The 25,886-nt window shown below is 36.6% G+C and overlaps 1 protein-coding gene across 3 annotated transcripts in view; it reads left to right on the top strand.

Annotated features, from left to right (window-relative positions):
- SELENOI (selenoprotein I) overlaps window positions 1-23,676 on the top strand; it is a 55,504-nt gene extending 31,828 nt beyond the window's left edge. For all 3 annotated transcript variants that reach the window (XM_020983917.2, XM_020983915.2, XM_020983916.2), the window contains exons 7-10: window positions 1,871-1,919; window positions 10,932-11,112; window positions 14,150-14,332; window positions 16,707-23,676. In XM_020983917.2, the coding sequence (XP_020839576.1) occupies window positions 1,871-1,919; window positions 10,932-11,112; window positions 14,150-14,332; window positions 16,707-16,772 (479 nt within the window). In that variant the 3' untranslated portion in view covers window positions 16,773-23,676. The remainder of the gene's footprint in view (window positions 1-1,870; window positions 1,920-10,931; window positions 11,113-14,149; window positions 14,333-16,706) is intronic.
- The last annotated feature ends 2,210 nt before the right edge of the window (window positions 23,677-25,886 follow it).

Below are 25,886 nucleotides of genomic sequence, written 5' to 3'. Positions count from 1 at the left end.
CAGGAGGACCCGAGTTCAAATCCCAGTCTCAGACCAGACACTTGACACTTACTAGCTGTGTGACCTTGGGCAAGTCACTTAACCCCAATTGCTTTACCAAAACAAAACAAAACAAAAACTAATTTAGATTGCTTTTTACTTAGATGGTTTCCAATTGATATTTTTCTGAGTTATTGACCTTTAGTAGAAAAAAAAAGTCATTTGCCAAGGAACTGAAACTTTTATTGGTAGTGACATTTGATTTGTCTAGTAATATTCTTTGAAATGTGTTGGTAAATGAGGGAACATAAAGCATGCTCATATCGGTGATGATTTATGCCTACATGATTTTTAGAAAGTGAGTAGCATTTTTCATTGTGAGCTTTTGAAATATCTGACTTCTAAGCTAAAACGTTTGGAGAAGGAGTGCTGTCCAGTGAAAAGAATTCAGGACTTGAAGTCACAGGACCGAGTTTGCTGTGCTTCCTTGCAGCTCTGTCATCACACGCATGCCACTCAGCTGTCCTGAAATTCAGTTTTTCCATCTGTAAAGTGAGGGAGTAGTACTGGAGGACTTCTGAAGGAACCCCCTTCCAGCTGCAAACCTATGAGCCGGTGATCTTATGATGTTGGTTTTGGATTTTCTTTGTCTTGGTGCTTTGTTTGTTAAGCCTTTTTTGTCCCTTATACCAGCATTAAAAATATAGTCCCTCTGCTTACATTCTATATCAGACGATAGCAATATTTTTATAACATTGTCAATGTTTTCACTTTGTTATCTATCATGTGAAGGAAGTAAAGGGGAATCGCTGACTAATCAGGCAGTGGTTCTTCATATTCTCAATCCAAAAATAATTTTTAAAGCACTTGGTGAACACCTGTTCTGTGCCTAGCACTGTGGGGCCATAAAAGAATTGGGTGTAAGTCATAATCCCTCAGAGTAGCTAAGTCTGTCTCTGGTCACTACTCATCTTCCTAGCTCTTTGGCCTTTCGTAATACTTTTGCCACCAGTTTGTGGTGGAAGGAAGAGCGTGGGTAATAGGGAAGAATATTGGTTCAAAGGCAGGCACGTTGACAAGCAGTGGTGGTTGGTGGCAGAACTGTGGCTTGATGAGCAACATGCCCTAACTTACCACCTTTCCACTTGAATGGTGTATTTTGCCAATTTAAGTTTTATATTATAAATAAGGCTGGGAGTATTTGAGGGAGTGTTGGAAACAAGTGTGTAGACTCCCTTTATAAAGTTTGGCATTGAAGGAAGGAGAGAAATTGGAGTAGAGCTAGAAGGGGAATTGGGGTTGAGGGAAGTTTTTTCAGGGCAGGTGATACCCAGGCATGTGTGTAAGTAGAGGAGGATCTTATTTACAAAACTTTTTCTTTTTTCTCATTTCTAAACTATTATTCAGAAGTGTTTTCCTCAACATGGCATGGATAAGACTCTGGGTTTTTGAAGATTATGGCTGGAGAGTACAAACTCACAGATCCTACCAAGGTGGAAAGATTTTGAATAAGGACCAGGGGAAGGAATGATATCTGTGCAGGAGCTAGCCTAGCCAAATTTAGAGGTTAACCACTGAGTAATGAATTTATTTTGGCCATAGTAACTCATGAAACAATTTACTAAGGCCCAGAGACAGTTGCATCCTTTGTCAGTGGAAGGAGTCTTTACAAATGAAATCAGAGCTTCTTGAAGTGAGTAAATTGTAAGCAGGAATCATGTTCTATTTAACTTTGTCCTTCTTTCAGTGACTGACTTTCAGTGACTGCTTTGTACATAACAGTAATATAAAAAGATTTGTTTATTTGAAATTAATGATGTAAACTTGTTCAGCTGCTGCTGTTGTCAGACTTGAATGAAAATTTATAACTTAAAATATCTTTCCCTTTTAGGATGTGCAGCGTGTGTGACTCTGCCAATGAGTTTATATAACTTTTTCAAGTAAGTTTTTAAAAAATATATAAATTGAGGGGAAAGGGATTTTAAGGTTATTTGTATAGAGCTACTTAAATAAATTCGCATTTATTATCCTTTTCTTTGAGAAGAGGAAGCTTGACATGATGAATAGAAAGTTGACCTTGGAGTCAGGAAGACATAGGTTTATGTCCTGTTTCTGATGCTTACTTGCTGTGTGACCAACCCAGGACAAGTCACTTAACCTCTCAGAGGCCCAGGCAGCTCTCTTGATGTAGGAGAGTAGTATGAGACTATAAAGTGTAAAGAAGGTACTGATCTGCATTGCTGAAATAAGTTCCTCACCAGGAACTCCTTCTAAGAATTAAATCACAGACTTAGTTCAAAAAAATGTTTTTTCTTCGTGGGACTTATAGCCACTTTGAAAAACATGTGAGAACTATATTTTGATTGAAGCCCTAAAAATATCCTGAGAAAAAAGAAAGAGGACATGATTTCCCCCTACCTTTTAATAAATCTTGCCCTACTGCTTTTTAAGAGGCTTATGGCAAGGCTGACAGTTATTTCATAGAACCATGCAAATAGAATGGACCTTAGAGGTCATTTAGTCCAACTTTAATGCTTGATAGATGGAGAGTGGGACTCAGGCCTAGAGAGGTTATGTGGCTTGCCTGGAGTCAATATTAAGCTCCTCTAGTTCTCCTCTTGCCTTTTATCCAAAATCATTTTTTATTTCTTGGTGTTCTCATTATTAGTCTTTGGTCAAACTAAACCTTTAGAGAGGAATCATTTATAACATTGCTGTGACCTGTTTTGATTTTTCTAGGCAAATTTGGGCACACCTGGGATTGATAGTATGTTTAATAAAGCAGGTTTTAGAAATATCTTATTACCATAATGGATTGAAGATGGAAGACTGCTAGCCTTGGGTTACTCCAACAAAGCTTTTTTTTCTGTAGAGAAAGGAGAGGGATGTGTGGATTTGGAATATGATCTGGGTCCAAATCCTTCTCTGATGCTCACTGTTTTTGTGACCACAGGCAAGTCAATTAACTTAACTGGGCTTTGGATGCCCTTATCTGTAAAATAAAGAAGGTTGTACTAGATGATGTCCAACTTTAAATCCTGTGATTCAGTTTACTGGGGGGGAGGGTGATATAGGAATTAGGAATGGAAAAGTGGGAAAGAATGAAAGGTAGTACTAAGTTTGTTTTGTCATACCAGTTAAATTTTTGTGAGGCACTGGTATCATTTGCAGGTTATTTGATGCTGAGAGTGTAGACATCAAAGAAGATTCAAGACAAAGACTACCTTCTAGCTCTTCCTTTATAGTTTAGATAGTGAAAAGGTAGAAATTTATGCCTCATAGACCTCTTAGAGCTTCATGCAACTTTAGAAATCATGTAGTCTACCTTCCAGATGGATTCCTCAAGATCCGGAAAGATTACATGACTTCCCCGAGGATGTTACATTCTCCAAGACTGTTACCTAAGGATGTTAGTGCCACAGGCAGGACTGAAATCCAGGTCTTCTGGTTCTCAGTCTAATGCTTTTTCTTCTCCATACTTTTTGTACTATCATGACAAATTTTAGAACTTTAAGACCCAGAGCTGAAGAAATGTTCTCAAATTTCTTCATATCAGACGTTGACACTTTACCTGTATGGAACCAGGCCTTCTTGATGTGAAACAGTTTTTTTTTCTCGATCTTTAACTTCATACAATGTTGCCACATTAGTAAACGCCTTTAGAGGGTCCCTCATAAAAATACTTTGCTATCTTTGGTAGCAGAAGTCTACTTACCAATCTTGGAGAAGTTTTTTGGGGGTGTTTGGATGTATCTCTGTTGGGTTGGGCATGTTCGTAATCCTTCCAGTCTATTGAAGCATTTAGCTTTGGAGGCATGGCTTTAAACATAACACTATCCATGCTAAATATTTACTGATACCACTAGTAGCTGTAGCTTAAGGAGAAACTTCTTTTTCAGAAGCATTGAAAAGGAGGCCTCAAATAAGATAAGATGTATTTAGTGCCGTTAATAAACTGAAAGATGGTTTTTCTTTGTCATGTTTTGTCTTTATTAATTTGATGAGGAATTATAGGATCATGGATTTAGAGCTAAAAGGGACCTTGGACACCTACTCCAAGTTACAAGCCTCACATTTTGCCCTAAAGTCACATAGGTGGTAAGGAGCAGAGGCAAAATTTGAACCCAGGTCCTCTGACTCCAAATCCAGTTCCCTTTCTATTGTATTGTGTTGCCTGTTGATCAAGAATTTCCAAAGAAAGGAATGCCCATTTAGTCTATTTCTTAGCTTGCTGTTTGCTTGCTGTATTTTTTCAAATCTTAGGTGAAAAGGATATCCATGATTTAAATAGTTGATCAGTTGGAAAAAAATTTGATCTTTATTTTGGCCACAAAGGTCTTTTTTTCCCCCTATGATTCAACAAGTTAATAGAATGGAATAGTTTTTGAATTCTACCTCATCAGAATTGGTTATTAACTATAATCTTTATTCCCTATTTTTCATAAAAGATGCCTGAGATTTATATAACACTTAAAAGTTTGTAAAGCACTCTCTCTCTCCCTCTCACTCTCTCCCTCCACACACACACACACACACACACACACACACACACACACACACACAATCTCATTTGATCCTCAGAGCAAACCTGAGATAGGTGCTATTACTATTCCTCTTTTATAAAAGGAAACTGAGGCTCTCAGAGAAGCTAAAGCAACTTGTCCAGAGTCACATAGCAAGTACGACTCTAAGAGAGGACTGGAACACAGGTCTTCCAGTACTGTATCCACTATATATTGTGTTTCCTTTATGTAATACCTTTATGTGGAAAATAAACATGTTTGTAGAACTCCTTAAAGTTTGTGAATTGTATTTCCTTTGCATTAATCTGTCAGACTATTAACTATTGACTTATGCCTACTTTTTGATCTCTAAAATCTTTTTTGAGTTGTGTCTAAGAAGGGATGTTCTTTAGTGAAAATTTAAGAAGGGACTCATGGGCTTTTTTCATAGCAGACCATTTCTTCAAAGGGATAAAAGAATATAAAATCCTGCTATATTTGCTTTATTTATTTATTTATTTATTTATTTTTTTTTTGGGAGCATTTGGTTTGTTAGAACAAGATGAAGGCTTTATTTGAAAAAGTTGCTTCTCACGAGCACTTTAAAATTGCATGAGACTCCAACAATTATGGCCAAGGGAAGAACTTTGCTCAAAATCTTTTGAATAGTAACAACAAATGAAGTCTAAAATACAGATACTTATTTACTAATCAGTATTTTCTAGTGTCTTGGAAGATGTCCTTTGCAAAATACAAAATAGGGATTCTCTACTGATGTTGAGATTTTTCTGGATGCTAATTGTCTCTTACCCAGGAATACTGTAGTTGTCTTAATGAAATCTATAGCAATGCAAAAGAGATTAGTTTAATAATAGAAAAATATCGGATAAAAAACACATTGCCTAGACCAACAGTTGTCAAAATTCTTGGTCTTAAGATGTCTTTACACTCTTAAAATTTATTGAGGACCCACCCCAAGAGTTTTTGTTTATGTGAGCTATATCTATTGATATTTATTATATTATAAACTAAAACATTTTAGTACTATTATGAAAGTAGTTTAACTTCATGGACCCCCAAAAGAGTCTCAGGGAATCCCTTGGGTCCCTAGAGACCACACTTTGAGAACTGTTTGCCTAGTCCTAGACTATTACATGTAACTTAACAGGCAGTCCAATGAGATAATCTGTCTGTATTCACATTTTGGATAGGTGCTATAGGTGGACAATGACATGGGCCCAGAATTGAGGTGGAATACATTTGGGAAATTTTACATTGTTTTTTAGTTATTCCAGACTGCTTATTGCAAAAATCAATCTTTTTAGCACCAGTATTTCCCCTAAAGTGTTATACAGTTGTAATTCTTGGGACAGTTCAATGTTAGAATCATCAAAATGATAAATAATGGAAAGGTATTTAGTGGGCATGGAGAAGTTGTAGCTGCTGCCAGTCATGATTTATAAAAAGAATTGGCATGAGACCTTATTGAACGCACATATATGACTGAAAAAGGAAGTGGGCCAGGCAGAGAGCAATGATGAGAGAAAACATATGGAACAAGCCTGTGTGTGATAGTTGATGTTTCTGAAATATTACGAAAATTGGAGGAAGGCCTCCAGTGTGTTTGGGTTCTCTGGATAAAATAGGGAAAGACATGGACAAAAATTATATAGGATGAGGTTGTAGAGGAAATGCCTACTTTGATCTGTTTAGAGATCTGCTGAGGTCAAAGGAGTGCCCAGCTTGTCCACCAGCCCTTGCCCGGCTGAGGGACTCTACTAAGTAAAGTAGAAATCTGGAGTTCTGGGTGGAGGAAAGGTGGAGACTGGTTCTCTTGGAAATACAGATCTTTATATGTTCTTACATTTGATGAATTCCTTATCCTGTACTGTTTGGTACAAACTTATTCTTACTGAATGTTTGAATGAAAATATTTAAAATTACTGCTTTATTCAGGACCTTTTTTTTTTAACATTACTGTTACTATAACACTTTCATTCCTAATACCTCCACCACAGTTTTAGTTCTTATCTATCCTAGATTATTTCAGTATTCCTCAGTGGCATGCTAACTAGTCTCCTTGCTTTCAGTCTTTATGTTTTTGTTTTTGTTTTTTTTAATATAAATTTTATTTATTTTTAGTTTTCAATATTCACTTCCACAAGTTTTTGAGTTCCAGATTTCTCACCCCTTCCCCCACCCTAAGATGGCATGCATTCTGAATACCCCTTCCCCTGGTCTGTCTTCTCTTCTATCTCTCCCCCCTCCCTTCTCTTATCCCCTTCCCCTTCTATTTTCCTGTAGAGCAGGATAGACTTCTGTACCCCTAAAACATGTGTTTTTAAAACTTTGAGTTCCAAATTTTCTTCCTTCCTCCCTCCCCACCCACCCTTATTGAAAAGGCAAGCAACTCAATATAGGTTATACATGTGTAGTTATGCAAAACACTTCCATAGTAGTCGTGTTGTGAAAAACTAACTCTATTTCCCTTAATCCTATCCTGCCCTCCCATTTATTCTATTCTTTCTTTTGACCCTGTCCCTCCTCAGAAGTATTTGCTCCTGATTACCCTCTTTCCCAATCTGCCCTCCTCTCTATCACCCCTCTGCTCTCTTGTCCCCTTCTCCCCCTATTTTCCTGTAGGGTAAGACAGATTTCCATATCCAATTGAATGTGTTTTGTTATTCTCTCCTTAAGCCAAATCCTATGAGAATAAGATTCCCTCATTCCCTCTCACCTTCCCCTGTTTCCCCTCCACTGTGAGAGACTTTTCTTTTCTTTTTTTTTTTTGTGAGATAATTTACCCCATTCTACCTCTCCCTTTCTTCTCTGAGTATCATCCTCTCTCATCCCTTAATTTTATTCTCCAGATATGACCCCTTAATCTTCAACTCACCCTGTGCCCTCTATCTATCTATCTATATATACATACATACAGTTTTTTTCCTTCAACTACCCTAATACTGACAAAGTTCTCATGAGTTACAGATATCATCTTTCCATGCAGGAATGTAAACAGTTCAATCTTAATAAGTCTCTTATGATTTCTCTTTCCTGTTTACCTCTTCATGTTCCACTGGAGTCCTGTATTTGAAAGTCACATTTTCTGTTCAGCTCTGGTCTTTTCATCAGGAATGCTTGAAAGTCCTCTATTTCACTGAATGACCATTTTTTCCCCTGAAGGATTATACTCAGTTTTGCTGGGTAGGTGATTCTTGGTTGTAATCCTATCTCCTTTGCCCTCCGGAATATTATATTCCATGCCCTGTGGTCCTTTAATGTAGAAGCTGCTAAATCTTGTGTTATCCTGATTGTGTTTCCACAGTACTTGAATTGTTTCCTTCTGGCAGCTTGTAATATTTTCTCCTTGACCTGGGAACTCTGGAATTTGGCTACAATATTCCTAGGAGTTTTCCTTTGGGGATCTCTTTCAGGAGGAGATCTGTGGATTCTTTCAATTTCTATTTTGCCCTCTGGTTCTATATATCAGGGCAGTTTTCCTTGATAATTTCTTGAAAGATGATGTCTAGGCTCTTTTTTTGATCATGGCTTTCAGATAGTCCAATAATTTTTAAATTCTCTCTCCTGGATCTATTTTCCAGGTCAGTTGTTTTTCCAATGAGATATTTCACATTGTTTTCTAATTTTTCATTCTTTTGGATTTGTTTTACAGTGTCTTGATTTCTCATAAAGTCACTAGCTTCCAATTGCTCTATTCTAATTTTTAAGGAAGTATTTTCTTCAGTAATCTTTTGGACTTCCTTTTCCATTTGGCCAATTTTTCTTTTTAGGGCATTTTTCTCCTCATTGGCTTTTTGGACCTCTTTTGCCATTTGGGTTAGGCTATTTTTTAAGGTGTTATTTTCTTCAGTATTTTTTTGGGTCTCCTTTAGCAAGCTGTTGACTTGTTTTTCATGATTTTCTTGCATCACTCTCATTTCTCTTCCCAGTTTTTCCTCTACTTCCCTTACTTGCTTCTCAAAATCCCTTTTGAGCTCTTCCAAGGCCTGGGACTGATTCATATTTTTCTTGGAGGCTTTGGATGTAGGAGCTTTGACTTTGTTGTCTTCTTCTGGTTGTATATTTTGATCTTCTTTTTCACCAAAGTAAGATAATATAGTCTGACTCTTTTTGCGCTGCTTGCTCATGATCCCAGCCAATTACTTGAGTTTTAAACTCTTTGTTAAGGTAAGAGTCTGCTTCCAATGTGGAGAGTGTACTGTCCCAAGCTTCAGGGGTTTGTGTAGCTGTTTTCAGAGATACTTGTAGGGCCCTGTAAATTTTCAGTTCTTCCAAGGTGGTATGATAAGGGGCGAGGTGTTTACTCCTTTCCTGGCCTGTGACAACAGGTATTCCTTTCTGTCCCGTAACTGTGAGGAGGGTTTCCTTTCCACAGCCACTACAAGCTCCACCACGCCAGCGTTCCTCCTCACCCCAGCACCACCGCCCAGAACTGTGACCCAGATCCACACACAGGCAAAGCAAGAGATTCCTGCCTCAGCACTGGCAAAGAGATCCCTGCAATCCCTCTCTGATCAGCCACTGGGTTCCCCCTCAGTCTGTGGGCCGAAGCTCAGGAAGCCGCTGGCCCCCCCAGCACCAAGCTCTTGGGGAATGGAGCTGAAACCCCGCCTTCCTCTCTGACCACCGACAGAAACAGACTTTCCCACTGACCTTCTAAGTTGTCTTTGGCATTGGTGGATTGAGGAGTCTGGAAACCTCCACAGCTGCCCGCGATTCAGTCCTCCGAGGTCTGCTCCAGGTTTGCTGCGCAGGCCCACGCTGCACGGCACTGCGCTCCCAGCCCGGCGCGATACACCTTTCTGATCATCATCCAGGTTGTCTTGGGCTGGAAATTTGTTTCACTCTGTCTTTTTGTGTGTTCTGCTGCTTCAGAATTTGTTTAGAGCCATTTTTTATGAGTATTTGAAGAGATTTGGGGGAGAGCTCAAGCAATTCACTGCTTTCACTCGGCCATCTTGGCTCAGCCCCTCGCTTTCAGTCTTTAGTCTAAACCTCCTCTCCCCAACCAGTCATCTTTCCCACTATAATGTGACTTATCTTTCTAAAGCACAGTTCTGACTATGGTACTTCCTTTTTAAAAAACTTCTAGTAGTTCACCATTGCCTGTCAAAGTTCATATTTTTGGGGCAGGTAGGTTGCACAATGGATAGAGCACTTGACACTTAGTAGCTGTGTGACCCTGGGCAAGTCACTTCACCCCAGTTGCCTTTTAAAAAAAAAAGTTCATTTTTTTTGTTTTTGTTTTTTTGCTAGGCAGTGGGATTAAGTGACTTGCCAGGATCACATAGCTAGTAAGTATTATGTGTCTGAGGTCGTATTTGAACTCAAGTCCTCCCAACTCCAGCACCGAGTGCTCTATCCCCTGCGTCATCTAGTTGCCCCAAAGTTCATATTCTTTAGTCTGGCATTCAAAGCCCTCCCTAGTATGGTCCAGATCTTTCCTTTTAACTTTATTTCTCACTATAGCCTTAAACCTATGCTGTACTCTAGCCAAACTGGATAGCTTGTAGTTCCTTGAATAGACTTTTCTCCCTCTGTGCTGTGATTTCTTCACTTCCCTTTGTCTGGAATGCCTTTGCCCCAACTTCTTTTCAAGATCATGGGATGATAGTAGGAAATAGGTCTGGAAGGGAATGTATCTGGTCCAAACCTCCACCTATTCCTTTAAGCTCAAATGCTGCCTCCTTTACGAAGTCTTTTGTTATCATTTTAGCTCAGAATTATTTCTCCTCTAAGTCTTGCAAATACTTTGTAGCTCTTTAATTAAAAAAAAAAGCTAGACCAATTGAGTTCATCTGTGTAAGAAACTCTTGCTGTAGAAACACCCTCCACAGATGCAGATTAGCAACTTGCTTATAAATTTTATATGCATAGAGAATTGCCTGGGAATTCTGAAAGGTTAAATGATTTGCCTGTAGTCCCACAGCTATTATGTGTCAGAGGCAAGACTTGAAACCATATCTTCATGATTGAAGGCCATGCCTCTATTCACTATACCATGCTCTCTTTAACAGCACATGTCAAATTTCTTTGTATACATCTCTTATTTTCTCTGCTAAATTAATTAAATTCAGAGATTCCTAATTTTATCTTTGCAGCATCTTGTACTTCTCCTAGTACAGTACTTTGCATGTAGTAGGCATTTAATAGATTTTTTCAGTAATATGTTAGAACATTGAACTAGGAGTCAGAAGCCTTATGTGCTTGTCTTGGGCTGCTGCTTACTAGCTCTATGGCCTTAGACAAAGCACTTGAAACTTTCTGCCCCTCTTTTTGTTTGATAAGTGGAGATGAGAGTTGTTGAAGATGAAATAAGATGTTTGTGAAAGCACTTGGAGAACTGTCAAGTGTTATACAAATATAAGGTAATGGATGGCATTTGTTGAATGAATAAATTAATTTGTAATAATGTTTTTTGATTTCCAGGGCATACAGAAATAATACCTTGAAGCACAGTTCCATCTATGAAACAATGCTGCCCTTTGTTTCTCCGTGTTTGCTTTTCATTCTGAGTACAAGTTGGATCCTCTGCTCACCATCAGATATTTTAGAGACACATCCTAGACTCTTCTACTACATGGTTGGAACAGCTTTTACCAACATCACAGTGAGAAATTATTCTTCATCTAAATCATGATAACATGAGGGGAATATTAGCGTTTGATTAGCTATAGAAAGTAGCAGGTACAAGAGTAAACAGATCTTTGAGAAAAAACTTTTGATTTTAGAACTTCTTGGTCAACCAGAAGAAAATGAAAATTTCCTCATTTTTACAGGCAGTTGAAACCAAGAGAGTTAGAATAAGTGGGAACTGGAACAAAATTTTGAGGGTTTTTCTTTTGGTATATCTCCTTAACCATATACAGGGCAATGTTGAGGTCCTTCTTGCTAGGTTAACATTATTAATCCTGTGGTCCAACTTCACTTAGGCACCTAGGTGGTATAAAGGAAAGAGTGCTGACTTGGAGTCAGAAAGACTCTAATTCAAATCCTGCTTCAGACACTTAGTGGCTGTGTGACTGGCCAGACAAATCACCCAGATCTATAAAAAGGGGATAATAGCCCCTACCTCATAAGGTTGTTGTGAGCATCAAATGAGATAACATATAAAATGTTTTACAGACCTTGAAATGATAATAAATATTAGCTACTGGCTAATGTTATTGAATGTTAACTCAACTGTTCATGCTTAATTATGAAGGTTTTGGTTTGAAGTTGTCACATAACTTTTGTTATGTAGAATTATTTGTAGATGTGGTAGAATTATATTCGAGTTCATGTTTATATCTTATTCTAGCTATAGGTTAAAAACTCATTTTAACATGTATGATTACAGACCAGTATGTCAGCAGATAGAGTTGTATTAGTTTAGTGATCTAGTTGTAACAAATGCTTTCTCTGGTTGCTCTATATGTTAATAGATAAGCCCTAAAATAAAGTACATGATATTATGCTATTTGGGTTGTATAAGTGAGGAAGAGAAAAGGGAAATGAGTTGAACTTTTTACTAATCTCTGCTTCTCTTTGTTACTATCTTCTTGAAAACATATTTCCCTGAGCCCACTGTTGTGCCTCCCCTTTCCTACCAGATAAATCTCCCCAACTTCATGGAAAAAAACAGGGAATAAACACTGAACATTCACAAAAATTCATCATGTACTTAGTTACAAAGAAACCCTAGATAAATTTTTTAAAGACAAATTTCATATTAATAGATAATGATTCAATACAATTATAAATAATAAAATATATTTGAAGCTTATGATTATGTGAAAACTAAAAATTATTTGTTTAGAAGAAATTATAAAAATAATAAATTATCTAGCAGAGAGCAGAAACATAATAAGTACTGCAAAAAGATTTGAGATGTAAGCAAAGCAGTTTTCATAGGTACAGCTATAGACCTGATTTATATTAATGAGAGAAAAAGAGAATCAACATTTAAAGTGATTAGAAAAGGAACAAAGTAACACACTAGAAAAAAACAGAACAAGGGAAGTAATCACAACCAAATCAGAAATTAACAAATTAAAAACAAGAAGAATGAAGTGATAAAAGAGAGGGCTTTTTTTTTTAAGAACAATAGCATTGGTAAACCATTAATAAACCTCGTTTTAAAAGGTTCCGGGAAAATCTGATACTACAATTAAGAATGAGAAAGGGCAGATCACAATGAATATAAAAAAATTTAAGAAAATTGCATGGCATTGCTGTAAATATGTTTGTTAAAAATACAAAAATTAAAGTAAATGGGTAAATGTCTACAGGAAAATTCTTTGTTATTTTGAGCTGAAATCTGTCTCCTTAGAGCTACCACTTAGTTTTATCTTCTGGAGCAACACAGACTAAGCCATAGCATGTTAGTACTAGAAGGAAGCTTAGAGATCATTTAATATGACTCATTAATTTTTCCCAGTGAGGAACCAGAGAGGTGAGTTTACTTGTCCGAAGTCACATAACTATTAGTGGTACTCTCTTCTGTAGTTCTCCCCATTGTCTTCTCTCTTAAAGGAAAAACTTCCTTGGATTATATGATTTCCTACTTAAGTCTTAAATTCAATAGTTATATCTATGTATCATTTTCTCCTTGATCTTTTTTTTTTCCAGTCACAATAAAGCAACTCAATCTCAAGATTAGCATTCTGGTGATTAGCAAAAAGAACCTCATGATTCTATGGAATTCTCTGCTTATAATAACAGCGATATTTAGAATATGAAACAGTGGTTCTTTGGGAATATAACTTGTGGTTATTTAAAACCTCCACTTTCTGTATTAAAAATAATAGACTAAAATCTGCAGGATATATAGTAATCATGTCTCTTCATTAGTAATGATTTGAAACATGGCACATTACTGGATGTTGTGTAAGAGAATGAAAGTAGCATGGTGCAGTGGGTAAAGAGCTAGATTTGGATTCTCTGCCACTTAACAACTTGTGTGTCCTCGAACAAGTCACTTAATCCCTCTAATCATTAGTTTCCTCTTCCAAAAAAGGAAGGAATTAGTCTGAGTGATCTTTGAGGTCCTCTCTGACTCTTCCTCCATGGTCCTCTGGAAAAGGTTGGCTTGAGGGGCTGCGAGGTGGCGTAGTGGGTAGAGCACCAGCCCTGGAGTCAAGAGGACCTGAATTCAAATATAGCCTCTCAGACACTTGACACTAACTAGCTGTGTGACCCTGGCAAGTCACTTAGTCACTTAACCCTGATTGCTTTGCTGCCCCTCTCCCCTCCACAAAAAAAGGTTGGCTTGATCCAAGCTCCATTTCCCCAAACTCTTAACCATTTGGAATATGCATCATCTATAGAATTCATCCACTGTACCTCCTTCCTCTCAGGAGAGAAGTGAGAATTATGGATATGAAATGAAATGTATATTTCAGACATTGTTGCCATATCAGTTGCAGGGGGTTGAGTTTTCTTTGGTTTGTTTCAAGGCAAGTTTCAATGATGAAGGGCTATATGAGGAAATTACTGGAAAAACTAAACAAAGCAACCCTAAAACTAGTGAAAATCAGGCTGTATTCTGGGGGAAATACATTTTTCTCTTTATAGATCTTAGATAATGTAAAAATGCATGTTCAAGTAATAGTGATTAGTATTGGAAGTGCATGTCTGATTGAATTGTTTTTCTCCTGTCTTTTCAGTGTCGCCTTATTGTGTGTCAGATGAGCAACACAAGATGCCAGACTTTGAATTTGTTGCTTGTACCACTGGCCCTTGTGGTTCTTTTGGTGTACTTACAATTACTTCCTCATGCAGAACCCATTGTTCTGTACCTACTCAGCATTATTATTACTTTGGCACATGTCCATTATGGAATACAAGTGGTGAGTGATCTTTTGGAAGATTTGGTTATGCTTTAAAAAAAATTATTTAGAAAAAAAGAAGATTTACATAGAGGTGCATATGAGCAATAGAGAGGTGCAGTAAGGCCTCATCTGAAATTCTTTAAATGTCATAAGCCGTTTAGCTCTATCTTCCATTAACACCCTACCTTGTCATATGGAAGGAACTATTGAAAGCTATGGCTTTAGTTCACATGCAACCCTGTCTGTCTGAATTAACTTTGGGGATGGTCTTGGTGTCAGAATATATGTCCGTTGACCATAGACTCAGCCCAAGGAAGGTTAGAACAGCTCCTTACTCACTTGGTGACAAGATGATTGGTGTTTAAGCCATAGTCATTCTCAGAGACCATCTATTAAGTCATAAAGCAGTTAGCATCTGCAGTCGTTGGCTTGTGGTATTGACACTGAAAAATATCAATCCTTGAAGTATGTGGTTGTCATAGTAACTGGGATTGATTTTTTTTTTAGTGAGATCAAAAATTCTTATGAGGAAATAGTACTTCTGATTTTCAATAAAAATATTGCTGGAAAATGTAGAGACATTTCCCTTTTTTTTACCCTGCCTTTACTGTTTTCAAGCTGTACTACAGGCAGGTGTTAGAATAGAAATGCTACCTGCCTTATTCCTCTTTAAGTGGGGTTTCAAGCTAATGGGTACATTTGCTGGGGGGGTATCTTTTACTTATCAGGGAATTCTGATAATCCTGTGGATCTTCAGTGATCCTTTGCCTTTTGTCCATTCTCACTGCTCTTTAGCACTTTCTGCAAGGGGCATTTCCCAGGTCCTTCTCTCCTCTCCTCTTCTCCCCCCCCCAACATCCTACCCCTCCAGTGCCTTCTCTTGGAAAGTACCCCTGTTATATTATATATGTATCTTACATGTACATAGGTGTTTTTCATGTCCTTTCTCCTGTTAAAATGTGAGCTTCTTGAGGGTAAAGATCCTGTTTTTGCTTTTCTTTATATCCCCTTTGTCCAGCAAAGAGCCAGCTACACAGTAAGTGGTTAATAAATTCTTGTTGACTGGTTTTATTTCAAGATTTCTGGTGAAGTATGATTTCACTGGAGTCATTGAGATATTAAAAAATCTTTAATTTAGAGCTTCAGTTTAATAACTGACTTTTCAGGGAAAATTCTGAAGTTCAAATGTTGAGTTTCATAAAACACTAGAGTTAAAGGTACTATGAAATACCATACATGTTCTTCAATGAAGAACACCTAAGTAAAATAAATCTGAATTTGCAAAAGAGGCTAGTTATGGGGTGGTTATGTTCACACTATAGTAATCCTAATTAGCATTTTGAAACTAGCTTTCACTTGGAGTTGCATGAAAAATAAAAATGTTTTTATAAGCAACTACTATAAAACTGACTAAAACATAGCCTAGCGCCTAAATGTTTACAATAAATAAATTTTAAAGTATATTTTCAACTAGATCAGCACTTAATTAGAAAGCTACATGGTACAAGTGGATAGTGCACTGGGTCTGGAGTAAGGAAGACTCTGTGTGTGTGTGTGTGTGTGTGTGTGTGTGTGTAGTTTGTGTGTATATTTATATATATACATATACACATACATATATATATATATATTTGTGTGTATATTTATATATATACATATACACATACATATATATATATATATGCGTAAAATTATTTAAAGTTTCCATTCTATTATTTAAAGATTAGCATGGAAATAAATTGTTGCCTACTTCTCAGTGGTTCTTAAAATTATATGGTCTATTTTATCTTTAAAGATTCTTGGTGGTGGCCCTAGACCATTTTTTAAGGGTCAGGGATGGTTACCTAGAGGTATGATAGGAAATAGAGTATTCTCAATTTTCCTTAGGTCAGTCTACTCCTCTAATTCAGGTCAGGGAGTTTTAGAGAATGAATTTTAGCCTGGGATCTTTTCTGGTCTTATGGACTTTGGAGCAAACTAAACTACTAACTGACCAAGTAGGAATACAATGATGAAGTTGATAGGGCATTCCTATGCAATTACGGTGGTGAATACCAAGTCAGATACCCTTTGTGGAGCCCTAGTAGTATTTACTACTGTAATTCTACAGAAATGCCTTTTCAACCTCGTTAAATATTCCTGCTTGGTCATTTAGTAGTTTGGCTCTTATCATCTCTTCTAATTTCTAGTAAAAGGAGGGGGCAGTAGGCAATTTAGGACCTAAGAGAATAATTGTGTAACTTAAAACTAGGTTCAAGTCCAGGTGTCTTTCAAGAACTTTGATAATCGAAGAAAGGTGCAGTTCATATCTTCAGAGGGCAGATTCTTTGTAACTTTTTGGAAATAAAGTACTTAGTTGTCAGTGTGTCATATCATGATGTTTTTTCCACAGGTAAACCAGTTGAGTAACCACTTTAAGATTCTGCCCTTTTCATTAAGAAAACCAAGCTCAGATTGACTAGAAGTGGAAGAAGAGAAAATTGGCCTGCAGTCTACGGAAGTACTGTAAATAAGATGCTTGTAAATACTCCAATCATCACCATAGAATGCAACTTATCCACTTGACAGAAATGGGGACTAAATGTATGTGGTACATGAATGACAGGGATGAAGCATATATATATATAATCTGGACTCCTTTAATTCTTGTCTGTATCACTCCCATTTATCATTATATGTGTATTTTGTGGGGGAGAGGAGAACCAGATGACCTTTTTGGTTAAACAGTGTACATTAGACCAGCATAATATCCCAAGTGATTTCAGCTTCATAAGCCTTGCTTTTTTGGTTCATACAGGTTATGTTTTTGTCTTGGTTTGATTTTAAAATAGAGAAGGTGGTTTAGGAACACTGACAACATTCATAAGAACACAATGTATTTTCCTATTTGGTGATTTGTTAATAGGTCTTACCTATCTGTCGAGACTATCGATATCCTCTTTCTACCTACCCAGGGAGAGATAAGCCACAAAAGCAAGTCACCTTCAGTAGAAGATGCCCAAATACCACAGAAGAATCTAACCCTAAGTCACTTTTATGACTGCCAAATACTGGCTTCTCTTTTCCATGGAAATGCCTTTGGCATCACATGCTGAGAAATCTGACATGAATTTGATTGCCTGATATCCTAGCACTCTTTATTCTGAAGTAGAGCTTGGCAAATGGTTTTACCATTTTTGTTTTATATTAAAGTATTCTGTGGGGTTTTAGTTATAATTCATTAGTATGGCTTATTTTGAATTTTCCCCCTCCAATTACATGTTGTTCAAATAGTTTTACAGGATGAGCTCTTGTCAGCCACAATTGTAAGGGTACATTTGACATTCTCAGTCTAGTGGTACAATTACTTTTTGTGAGGAATGTAGATAAAATATCTTTTAAGAGAAAGTCACTTTGGGATTGGGAAGTATATCAATTTTAGGATGTGATTATTCTTCTGAGACCTGTCATGTAAATTCTAGGCCATTCTTGAATTTTTTTTTTCTCTTTTTTGGGGGGTGGGGATAGGGTTGGGGAAGAGTCTGGGAAAGTTTGGCCATGAATTCAGTTTTTCATTTTTCCTGGTTTCCCAACTTGGAAAAAACATGACACATTTGCCTTATTGAGCATACATTCTCCTTATGATAGCTTGCAGTAACTTAAAAAGTTTATTTTTGAAAATAAAAAAAAATTCCTTCACCTTTATTATAATTGTTTCATAGGTCACATCTTTTTCACAGGTGTGATTATTTTTTACTTTTTTTATCCTTTAATTTCATCATATTTTAGTTTGGTGGTGGTGAGAGTTACATGCTAATTTTTTTTTTACTTTTTTCTACTGAATGCAGTTTGTGCTTGAATGAAGAGTGTGTCTTAAACCCTTTTTATGGACAGGCTGCACTTGGAGAGAATAAGCACAACCATGTTCATATGTATTTAAACTTGAGAAACCATTATTTATCAATGAATGTTTGACCATAAGCTTAGTTGCAGTGTCTTCCTTTTGAGGTTTAAAATCTGCTACTTTGAAAAAATAACTGTAATATTTAATTTTTTAAATTGGTAAATTCTAATCATTGTCACACAGGTTATTAAAAATGTGAAGTCTAGGAGCCAGCTGATGGTTCCTTTAAATTTTAAAAAATGTGTTTGTGGGATTTATGTATTGTGTATTCTGTGACTTCCTCTGGTCAGAAGAAGTAAATGTATATCACAAATAGAAAAATCGATGCAGGAAAATGTTGCTACTGAGTCTGTGTTTTTTAAAAGGCTATCATGGGAATCAAAGGAAGTGCCAATTAAGTGAATGTAACTTCTAACGTTTTTTGGTTTTATTTTGTTCTGTGTCATCTTTAAAACTGAACTGGATATGGTGTGAATTTGTAGGGAGGGGAAAGGAGGGGATACCTTTCAGCATTTATTACTTTAATCATTTTTATTTTGTTGACTTTATACAGAGGAAGTAGAAATAGAGAATTTAACCTTGTTAGTTTCATATATCATTGTTGTTGAGAAAAATGTTACTTGAAGTTAATCAAAATAATACATTTATTATAAGAAGCAGAGCTGGTGTGTATTTTTTTTTAACGTGATGATTTGGTCCAGAAGCCTTCTCCTATTTTTCAGAATACATTGTATAAGTTAGCGGTTGAGTTCCTTTCCTTTTTTCATTTAAGGGTCGTGGGATGTTTTGGATGTTTTATTTCCAATGTGTTTTACATACATTTCTTTTGTACCAAGTGTGAAAATTGTTTTTTGCACTTGCTTTAATGTTTTCTCTTATAGTGGTAAAGGAGTTATTTCACAAGTCGTTTCATTGGAATTTGTGAGATGAAAGAAAGAAGTTATAAGATGAGAGACTGGGGTAATTTGACTTTTGGAGAATAGAGTGAATTTGCACATCCCTAATACCATGACTTCTTTTCTTTGCTTGAGATAGACATTCTCTTTGGTAGGAACAGGATCTCAAAAGCCCTATTTATTAAGACAACTGAGACAGAATTTCTCTACAATCTTCGTATTTCAGATCAACCATTTGAACAATCCCAGTGTTTAAGAGACATTTTCAGTTTTGTGGGTGATATTGGATAAACTCAAACTTCCTTTCCCTAAATTTTAAATGGAACTACCTTTATGAAACTAATTATATATTTTTGCATGTTTTCTGAACCTTTCAGAATAGAGTGCCTTAGCCTAACCAGAAACTTTGTGTGAGACAGAATATATTTTGTTTCTGCTAAGTAAGGTCATGTTGACCTGTTGGAAATTTCTTTTCAGACTTGTATTCTATATGACAGGCTAACTTTTGGACTTGTGGAAAACAATGTTAAGGAAGAAACAATCTCCTGTACTTGAAACTTTAACATGTATATCAAGGGGAGTATAGTGGAAAGATGAAATTACTTTGCTTCCATACTTTGCTTCTGTTTTGCTGAGTATATTACCCTAGTGCTACTTTTTTTTTTTATTGTCCCTTTAACATAATAGAGAGGTAAAATGTTCATAACACTGTTTTTTGTTTCCTTATTCTGTTAAACTTTCAGGATTTTACTAAGAGAAATAGATGCTAGTACTAATGTGCTGGTGGGTACAGAATATTAATATCTTAGGGATAGCTGAATAGAAGGCTTCCAAATAAATATATTTTCTTTTGACATATATTTAAAATTATTTTGTGCAATAGCCTACTTAAACCCACCATATATTTTTCCATTGCATTTTGAGTCACCTACAATTTTGATTCTTTGATTCTTATGGTGTTCTATGATTTGTAGGTGTGTGGTATCACAGGGAGAATAGTGATGTTGAAAAGTTTGGAATAAGTTAAAATGCTGCAAAATTTACCAAATACAATCCATTCTGTCTTTCCTCTTTCTATTCAACACTAGGCCCAGTGCATTGTTTCTTCCAAGAGAAACTTTCTGATGAACTAACTCAATGAGTGAACTGTCCAACTGTGTGCCATAATCCGGGCAAAATAGTTTCTTTATCAGCTTGGTTTTTCCTTGATGGGTTGGTGGGCTGATCTCATTTGAATGATTATGGATCTTATTGAGAGGAGGTCCTAATTTTCTTTTAAATTTTATGCCTTTATATGCATTCTTGTGGTTGGTTTAAATTATTTTTCTGTGAATCATATTTTCCAGAGTTTCAATGAATAGTCAAAGTTTTCTTTGTTAACTGTCGACATTTGAATTTCTGCCGTATCAGAGAGCCCTATGCTGTCATTTAATGAGGTGAAATGAAGAAATAATAGTCATGCTACTTTCTTAGAAACTGAAGGGGAGATAGTACCAATCCATTGCCATCTACATCTGAAAGTTCCTTTGATTCTAAAAGAATGCTTTCCTTTAATCGTAATATCAGGGAGCCTGCCTCTTGCTTTCAAAACAGACATAGAATTAATGTGTTTTGAGGAAAATCAGAAAAGCAGCTTAGGGTTTGTGAGCCAAAGACCCTTCTAAATATTCAAACTAGAAGTCTCACCATTACTTTTTCTGTTACCTAACCTGTGCTTTTTATTGAGGCAACACCTAGGACAGTTGACATTCTTCTTATGGTATTACTTTGCCATCTCTGAATTGCCACCTCTTTGACCAATTGGTGACAGTGGGACCATTTTTAGTCTTTTGTGGTGAACTGGAATAATGGTTACAGAGTCAATGGAGGAAGCCTGGAGGAGGTTGGAATTTGTCTGGACTTTGGGTGCACAATTAAACAAAAAACTTATGTAGAAGTCTTGAATCACTCTGAGATAGGGCTTTAAACCAACTTTTAACTTAATTTTGGCTCTAGGCTCCAGCACTGTAAGGTGGTATAATGAATAAAGTCTTGGTCATGGAGCCAGGAAGACCTGAGTTCAAATCCTGCCTCAGGTGCTAAGCCATATGACCTTGGGTAAGTCTCTTCACCTCTGAGTCTCAGTTTCCTCATCTGTAAAATGGGGAAAGTAATAGCACCTACCTCACAGGGTTGTTGCGAGGATCAAATGTGATGATATGTAAAGTGATCTGCATACCTTAAAGCATTATATAAATACTAGCTATTATTATTGTTATATTGTTATTAACATAAGAATTCCCATTATGTGGGAAATTTCTAAATTTGAGTAAGTAGCTTAGTTCCATCATGTATTGTAGTTGACCTTTATCAAAGCATTCTGTAAATGTATTAATTTCATTAACTATCAGACAAAAACCCTGGAACCGACAGGATGAATTTTGATCTGGGTGCTGCATTTGAAACACTCTGACATATGCACTTAAAATGGGCCCTTTTAAAATTGAAAAATGTTGATCAATCTGTGTCACAATCAAATGTGAGTAATTCTCTATTTTTTTAGAAAGTTTAGTTAAATTATCTGATTTCCCCTTTTAAATGATGTAATCTATGTGATTTCTCCCCACCCTTTAGTATTTGACTTTGTCTAGGCTGCGAGTTAATAGGAGGGAGATAAAAGTAGGGTTGCATTAAAGTCAAATTGAACACAAATGAAAGATTCAGTTCTGGCTAGGGTTCCCCTACATGATTCTGTCACTCACAGAACCGTTTTTAATACAACATGATGAACCAGATACATTTTTCAGGTGCAGATTTAACCATGCCTATGCAGTTACAAAATGCTAAGTTAAAATTAGGCACTATTAAAGTCTTTTCAATGGGTGACTAGCAGGCAAAGATGCCCTATGTACCTGGGTTTTAGTTTTTGAATCATGGTAGCTAATCTGGGTGGGGACATTATATCAAGTTTTAGTTAGCAGTTATGGAAAAAAAGCAATTTGCTCTGAATGCCCATGATTATGATTTCTTAATTTCTTGCCAAGCACTTTTAAATAAATAATAATGCTTGACCTAGAACAGGTTTAGTTGGTACTTGATAGTACTAACCAGGTTTTTAGAGAGTATTTAATTATGAAAATTAATCCTATAGTATAAATCTGTTTCATTTGCTATATCCAAGCAGTACCATAATCTCTGTGACTTTTAATAATGTCACCTAACACACTGACATTTTATGCTTATTTAATTGGGCAACATGCCCTTCAAAGGTGGCATTTCATAGGACAATAACTTGTTCATTTGGAAATGTGCCAAGAAATTGGGGTTTGATGATAGACCCCCAGTTTCAAACCTGGGTTTTAAAGTTCTTGTATTCACTCATTTAGCCAAAGACATGAATAATTGCCAAGAAGTATACTTCTCTTTTGTTTGCAGAAATAAAGAACAAATGCATTATGCACCTATGTACGAAATATTGGATAGACTTTTAGTGAGGTTTTGTGCTGTAGAAACAAAATTGGGCTGGAATGATGATCAAATAGATTAATCTTTCTGTAACTGATTCAGGTACCAGGGACTTTCTGCAGCAGTCCCAATTCATAAGTCTTTGTCTTTTTTTTTTTCCACTATGCCTGGAAAAATACATACTGTGAAGAATCAATAGGTTTAAAATAACTATAATTTATTAGAGAAGGAAATGAAATTCAAATGGATGAAAATGTATGTTTTCTCTCTCTAAAATAAAAGATTTTTTTTAAGGGCATGTTATATAATTGGCCTTGGCCAAGACCTACTATATCCTGAGTAAATATTGTAGCACTGAAAAATATCTAGTTTTATGTGAAGTATGTGTATTTAATGATTAAATATATGTATATGCAGTTAAATATATACACTGTATATATGTGACATGTATATATACATACATGTATGTGTGTATGTATATACTGTATAGACACATAAGAGTCAACTCTTGATTGTTAGTATTAGCTTAAACTCTCTCCTCTTGTTCATAATCTGCTTGTAACACTAAGAAAACTTGTGATCTGTCACCTCCAATTCAGTTCATCTCAGTTGCCTTTTTTAAATAAGTCAGAACTCCCGATTTTATATGTGTGGGTATGATAGCTAGCTAAGAGATAAAGAAAGTTATTTTGTCAAAGCATAGCTTGGACCTGTATCAGAATGTTGATGGTATCCATTCTCAGTATGACATAAGGAACAGGGAAGACTTGGTCAGAGAAAGGATGGAGATAGTTCTTTCTGAGACAGCTTCTCGATGTGACTAATTAGATAGTTCAAAATGTTGTGAATTTTTAAAATGCCTGACATACCTATATTTGAAAATATATCCTAAAACCAAACATAAAATGATTTTTGGATTGTCTCTCTCACTGTACTTAATTAGCTCAGATAATCAGGAATTGACTGTATCTGTCACTAGATTATGAGATCTTTGCCTTTGCATCAGGATTCATGTTAATTTTTGCTGCTATGTTGGGAATTCACAATTTGATAGGTTTTGATTCAGAACCTTTGAGTGCTATTACTGGTAAATATTTATTGTAAAAAGAAGTGAAGAATAAATTTTTGAATCCCTTTAATTGTTCCTAGACTGTCTTTTTGGTTTTTTGGGGGCGGAAAGGTTGGTGGAGGAGAATAAGACTAAAAACTCACCTGTTATATCAGAACAAGTATTACCAGCTCTAGAGTAAAGATTCATAATTTTGTAGCTTTATAAAAGAAGACAGAACATTAGGGTGTTTTCCAAGTCTCATTACTGGTACTACCAATACAGTATGTACTGTAAAAGAAGCCCTTATTTTACAAAAGGGATTTTTAAAAAAAGAAATCCATTGTTTAGGATTTGAAAAATATTTTCCCTTAGAAAGTGTTTTAAATGATGATAATTAGGTTCCTGTGTCATGCCTCTGAGGTGGCATAGTGTAGAGCACTGGATCTGGTGTGAGAAAGATCTGGTTTCAAATCCTACCTCAGAAACTTACTAGCTATGTGGCTCTGGGCAAATCACTTAACCTCTGCCTGTCTCAGTTTTCTCAGTGTGAAATGGAATAATAATATCACCTTCCTCCCAAAGTTGTTTTGAGGATCAAATGAGATATTTGTAATGTACTTAGTATAGTACCTGACACATAATAGGTACTTGATAAATATTTGTCTCTTGCTTTCCTATAAAAGCTTCATTAATCCATAATGTGGGTGAACTATAGTACTATAAAAACTAATCAGTATTTTCAACACTTTATATGATCAGTTGTGGTCAGAATTCAACTTGGGATGCCAGCACTAGTGGTCAGGAGTTGGAAGACATGAGGGGTTCCAACACTGAGGGCCAGTATAACAATTTTCCTGGTAGCAGGAGGTCTCAGACTGGATGTTACATAGACATCTTAAATTCAACATGTTCAAAATGGAATTCATGATCTTTTTTCCTAAATGCTCTCCTTTTAATTTCCCCGTTACTGTTGAGGATACCGCCATCCTCTCAGTCACCCAGGCTTGAAACCTAGTTGTTACTCTCCTCACATTCACTCCCCTTATCCAGTCTATTACCAAGGCCTGTCAATTTTACCTTCATAACACATTTTATATACTCCCCCTTCTTGTCGCTGACATTGCCTTCACCTTGGGACAGGCCTTTGACACTTCAGGCCCGAGCCATTGCACTAGCCTGTTGGTTGGTGTCCCTGCCTCAGGTCTCTCCTCGTTCTAATCAATCTTTTGCTCAGCTGTGATCTTCCTAAGTGATCTTCCTAAAATTCAGTTCTGACAATCTTATCTACTTCCCCTCCTCTTCCTTCCCAACCCTTATGTAGTAAACTCATTGGCTCTCTGTCACCTTCAGGATCAAATACAAAATCCTCTGGCATTTAAAGCCCTTTATAACCTGGGCCCTCCCCCTGCCTTTATGGTCTTCTTATATGTTATACCTCCCACATACTCTGTAATTCAGTGACACTAGCCGCCTTGCTGTTCCTTCTCCATCTCCTAGCTCTGGGCATTTTTGCTGGCTGTCCCCAAGCCTGGGATTCTCTCCTTCCTCAGCTCTGCCTTCTGGAGGCTTTCCTGAAGCTTCCTTTAAATCCATGCTAAAATCCCATCTTCTACAGGAAGCTTTTCCTGATCCCCCTTAATTCTAGTTCCTTCCCTTTTGTTTTCCCCTGTATGTAGTGTGCTTGTACGCAGTTGTTTGCTTGTTGTCTCTCCCATTAGACTGTGAGATCCTTGAGAACAGAGACTGTCTTTTGTCCCCAGAACTTAGCACAGTGCTTGCCACACAGTTGGTACGTAGTAAATATTTACTGACAGAACAAGGTCATGGTGGGGGATTCAAAATACTGAGTGAAAATGGCAGCTTTGCTCAGTCACCAACTACACGGCTTCCAGCAACGAGTGGGCCATCAACAACCACTTTTATATACAAGGTTGTTCATAGGTCGAGTGCTAATGTTAAACAATCTGATTTGATTCCCAGAATCTCAGAATTGGAAGGGGCCCTACAGACCATTTAGTATAGCCCATAGTTGGATAAGAATCCTCTCTGCAACATATCTGGCAAGAGATCTTAGACTTCCCCTTCCTATGGATTTCAAGTAAAAGAGAACCCGCTATTTTGCAGGGCAGCCGATTTCATTTGTGGATAGCTCTAATTGTTATGTTTTTCCTCACATCGAGTCAAATTTGCATCTTTGCCGCTTTTGCTTCTTATTCTGCTCCCATTGTCAGGTCACAGTGCTTTGTGTGGGACTAGGCAGCCTTCTGTTTAATACACTTTTCAGTACTGTACCCCTGA

This window comes from Phascolarctos cinereus, unplaced genomic scaffold (genome assembly GCF_003287225.1).
Source record: "Phascolarctos cinereus isolate Bilbo 61053 unplaced genomic scaffold, phaCin_HiC Scaffold_2;HRSCAF=192, whole genome shotgun sequence".
NCBI classification, from domain to species: Eukaryota; Metazoa; Chordata; class Mammalia; order Diprotodontia; family Phascolarctidae; genus Phascolarctos; species Phascolarctos cinereus.
The sequence above is the reverse complement of the archived record's forward strand: the minus strand, read 5'-3'. Positions and strand labels throughout refer to the sequence as shown.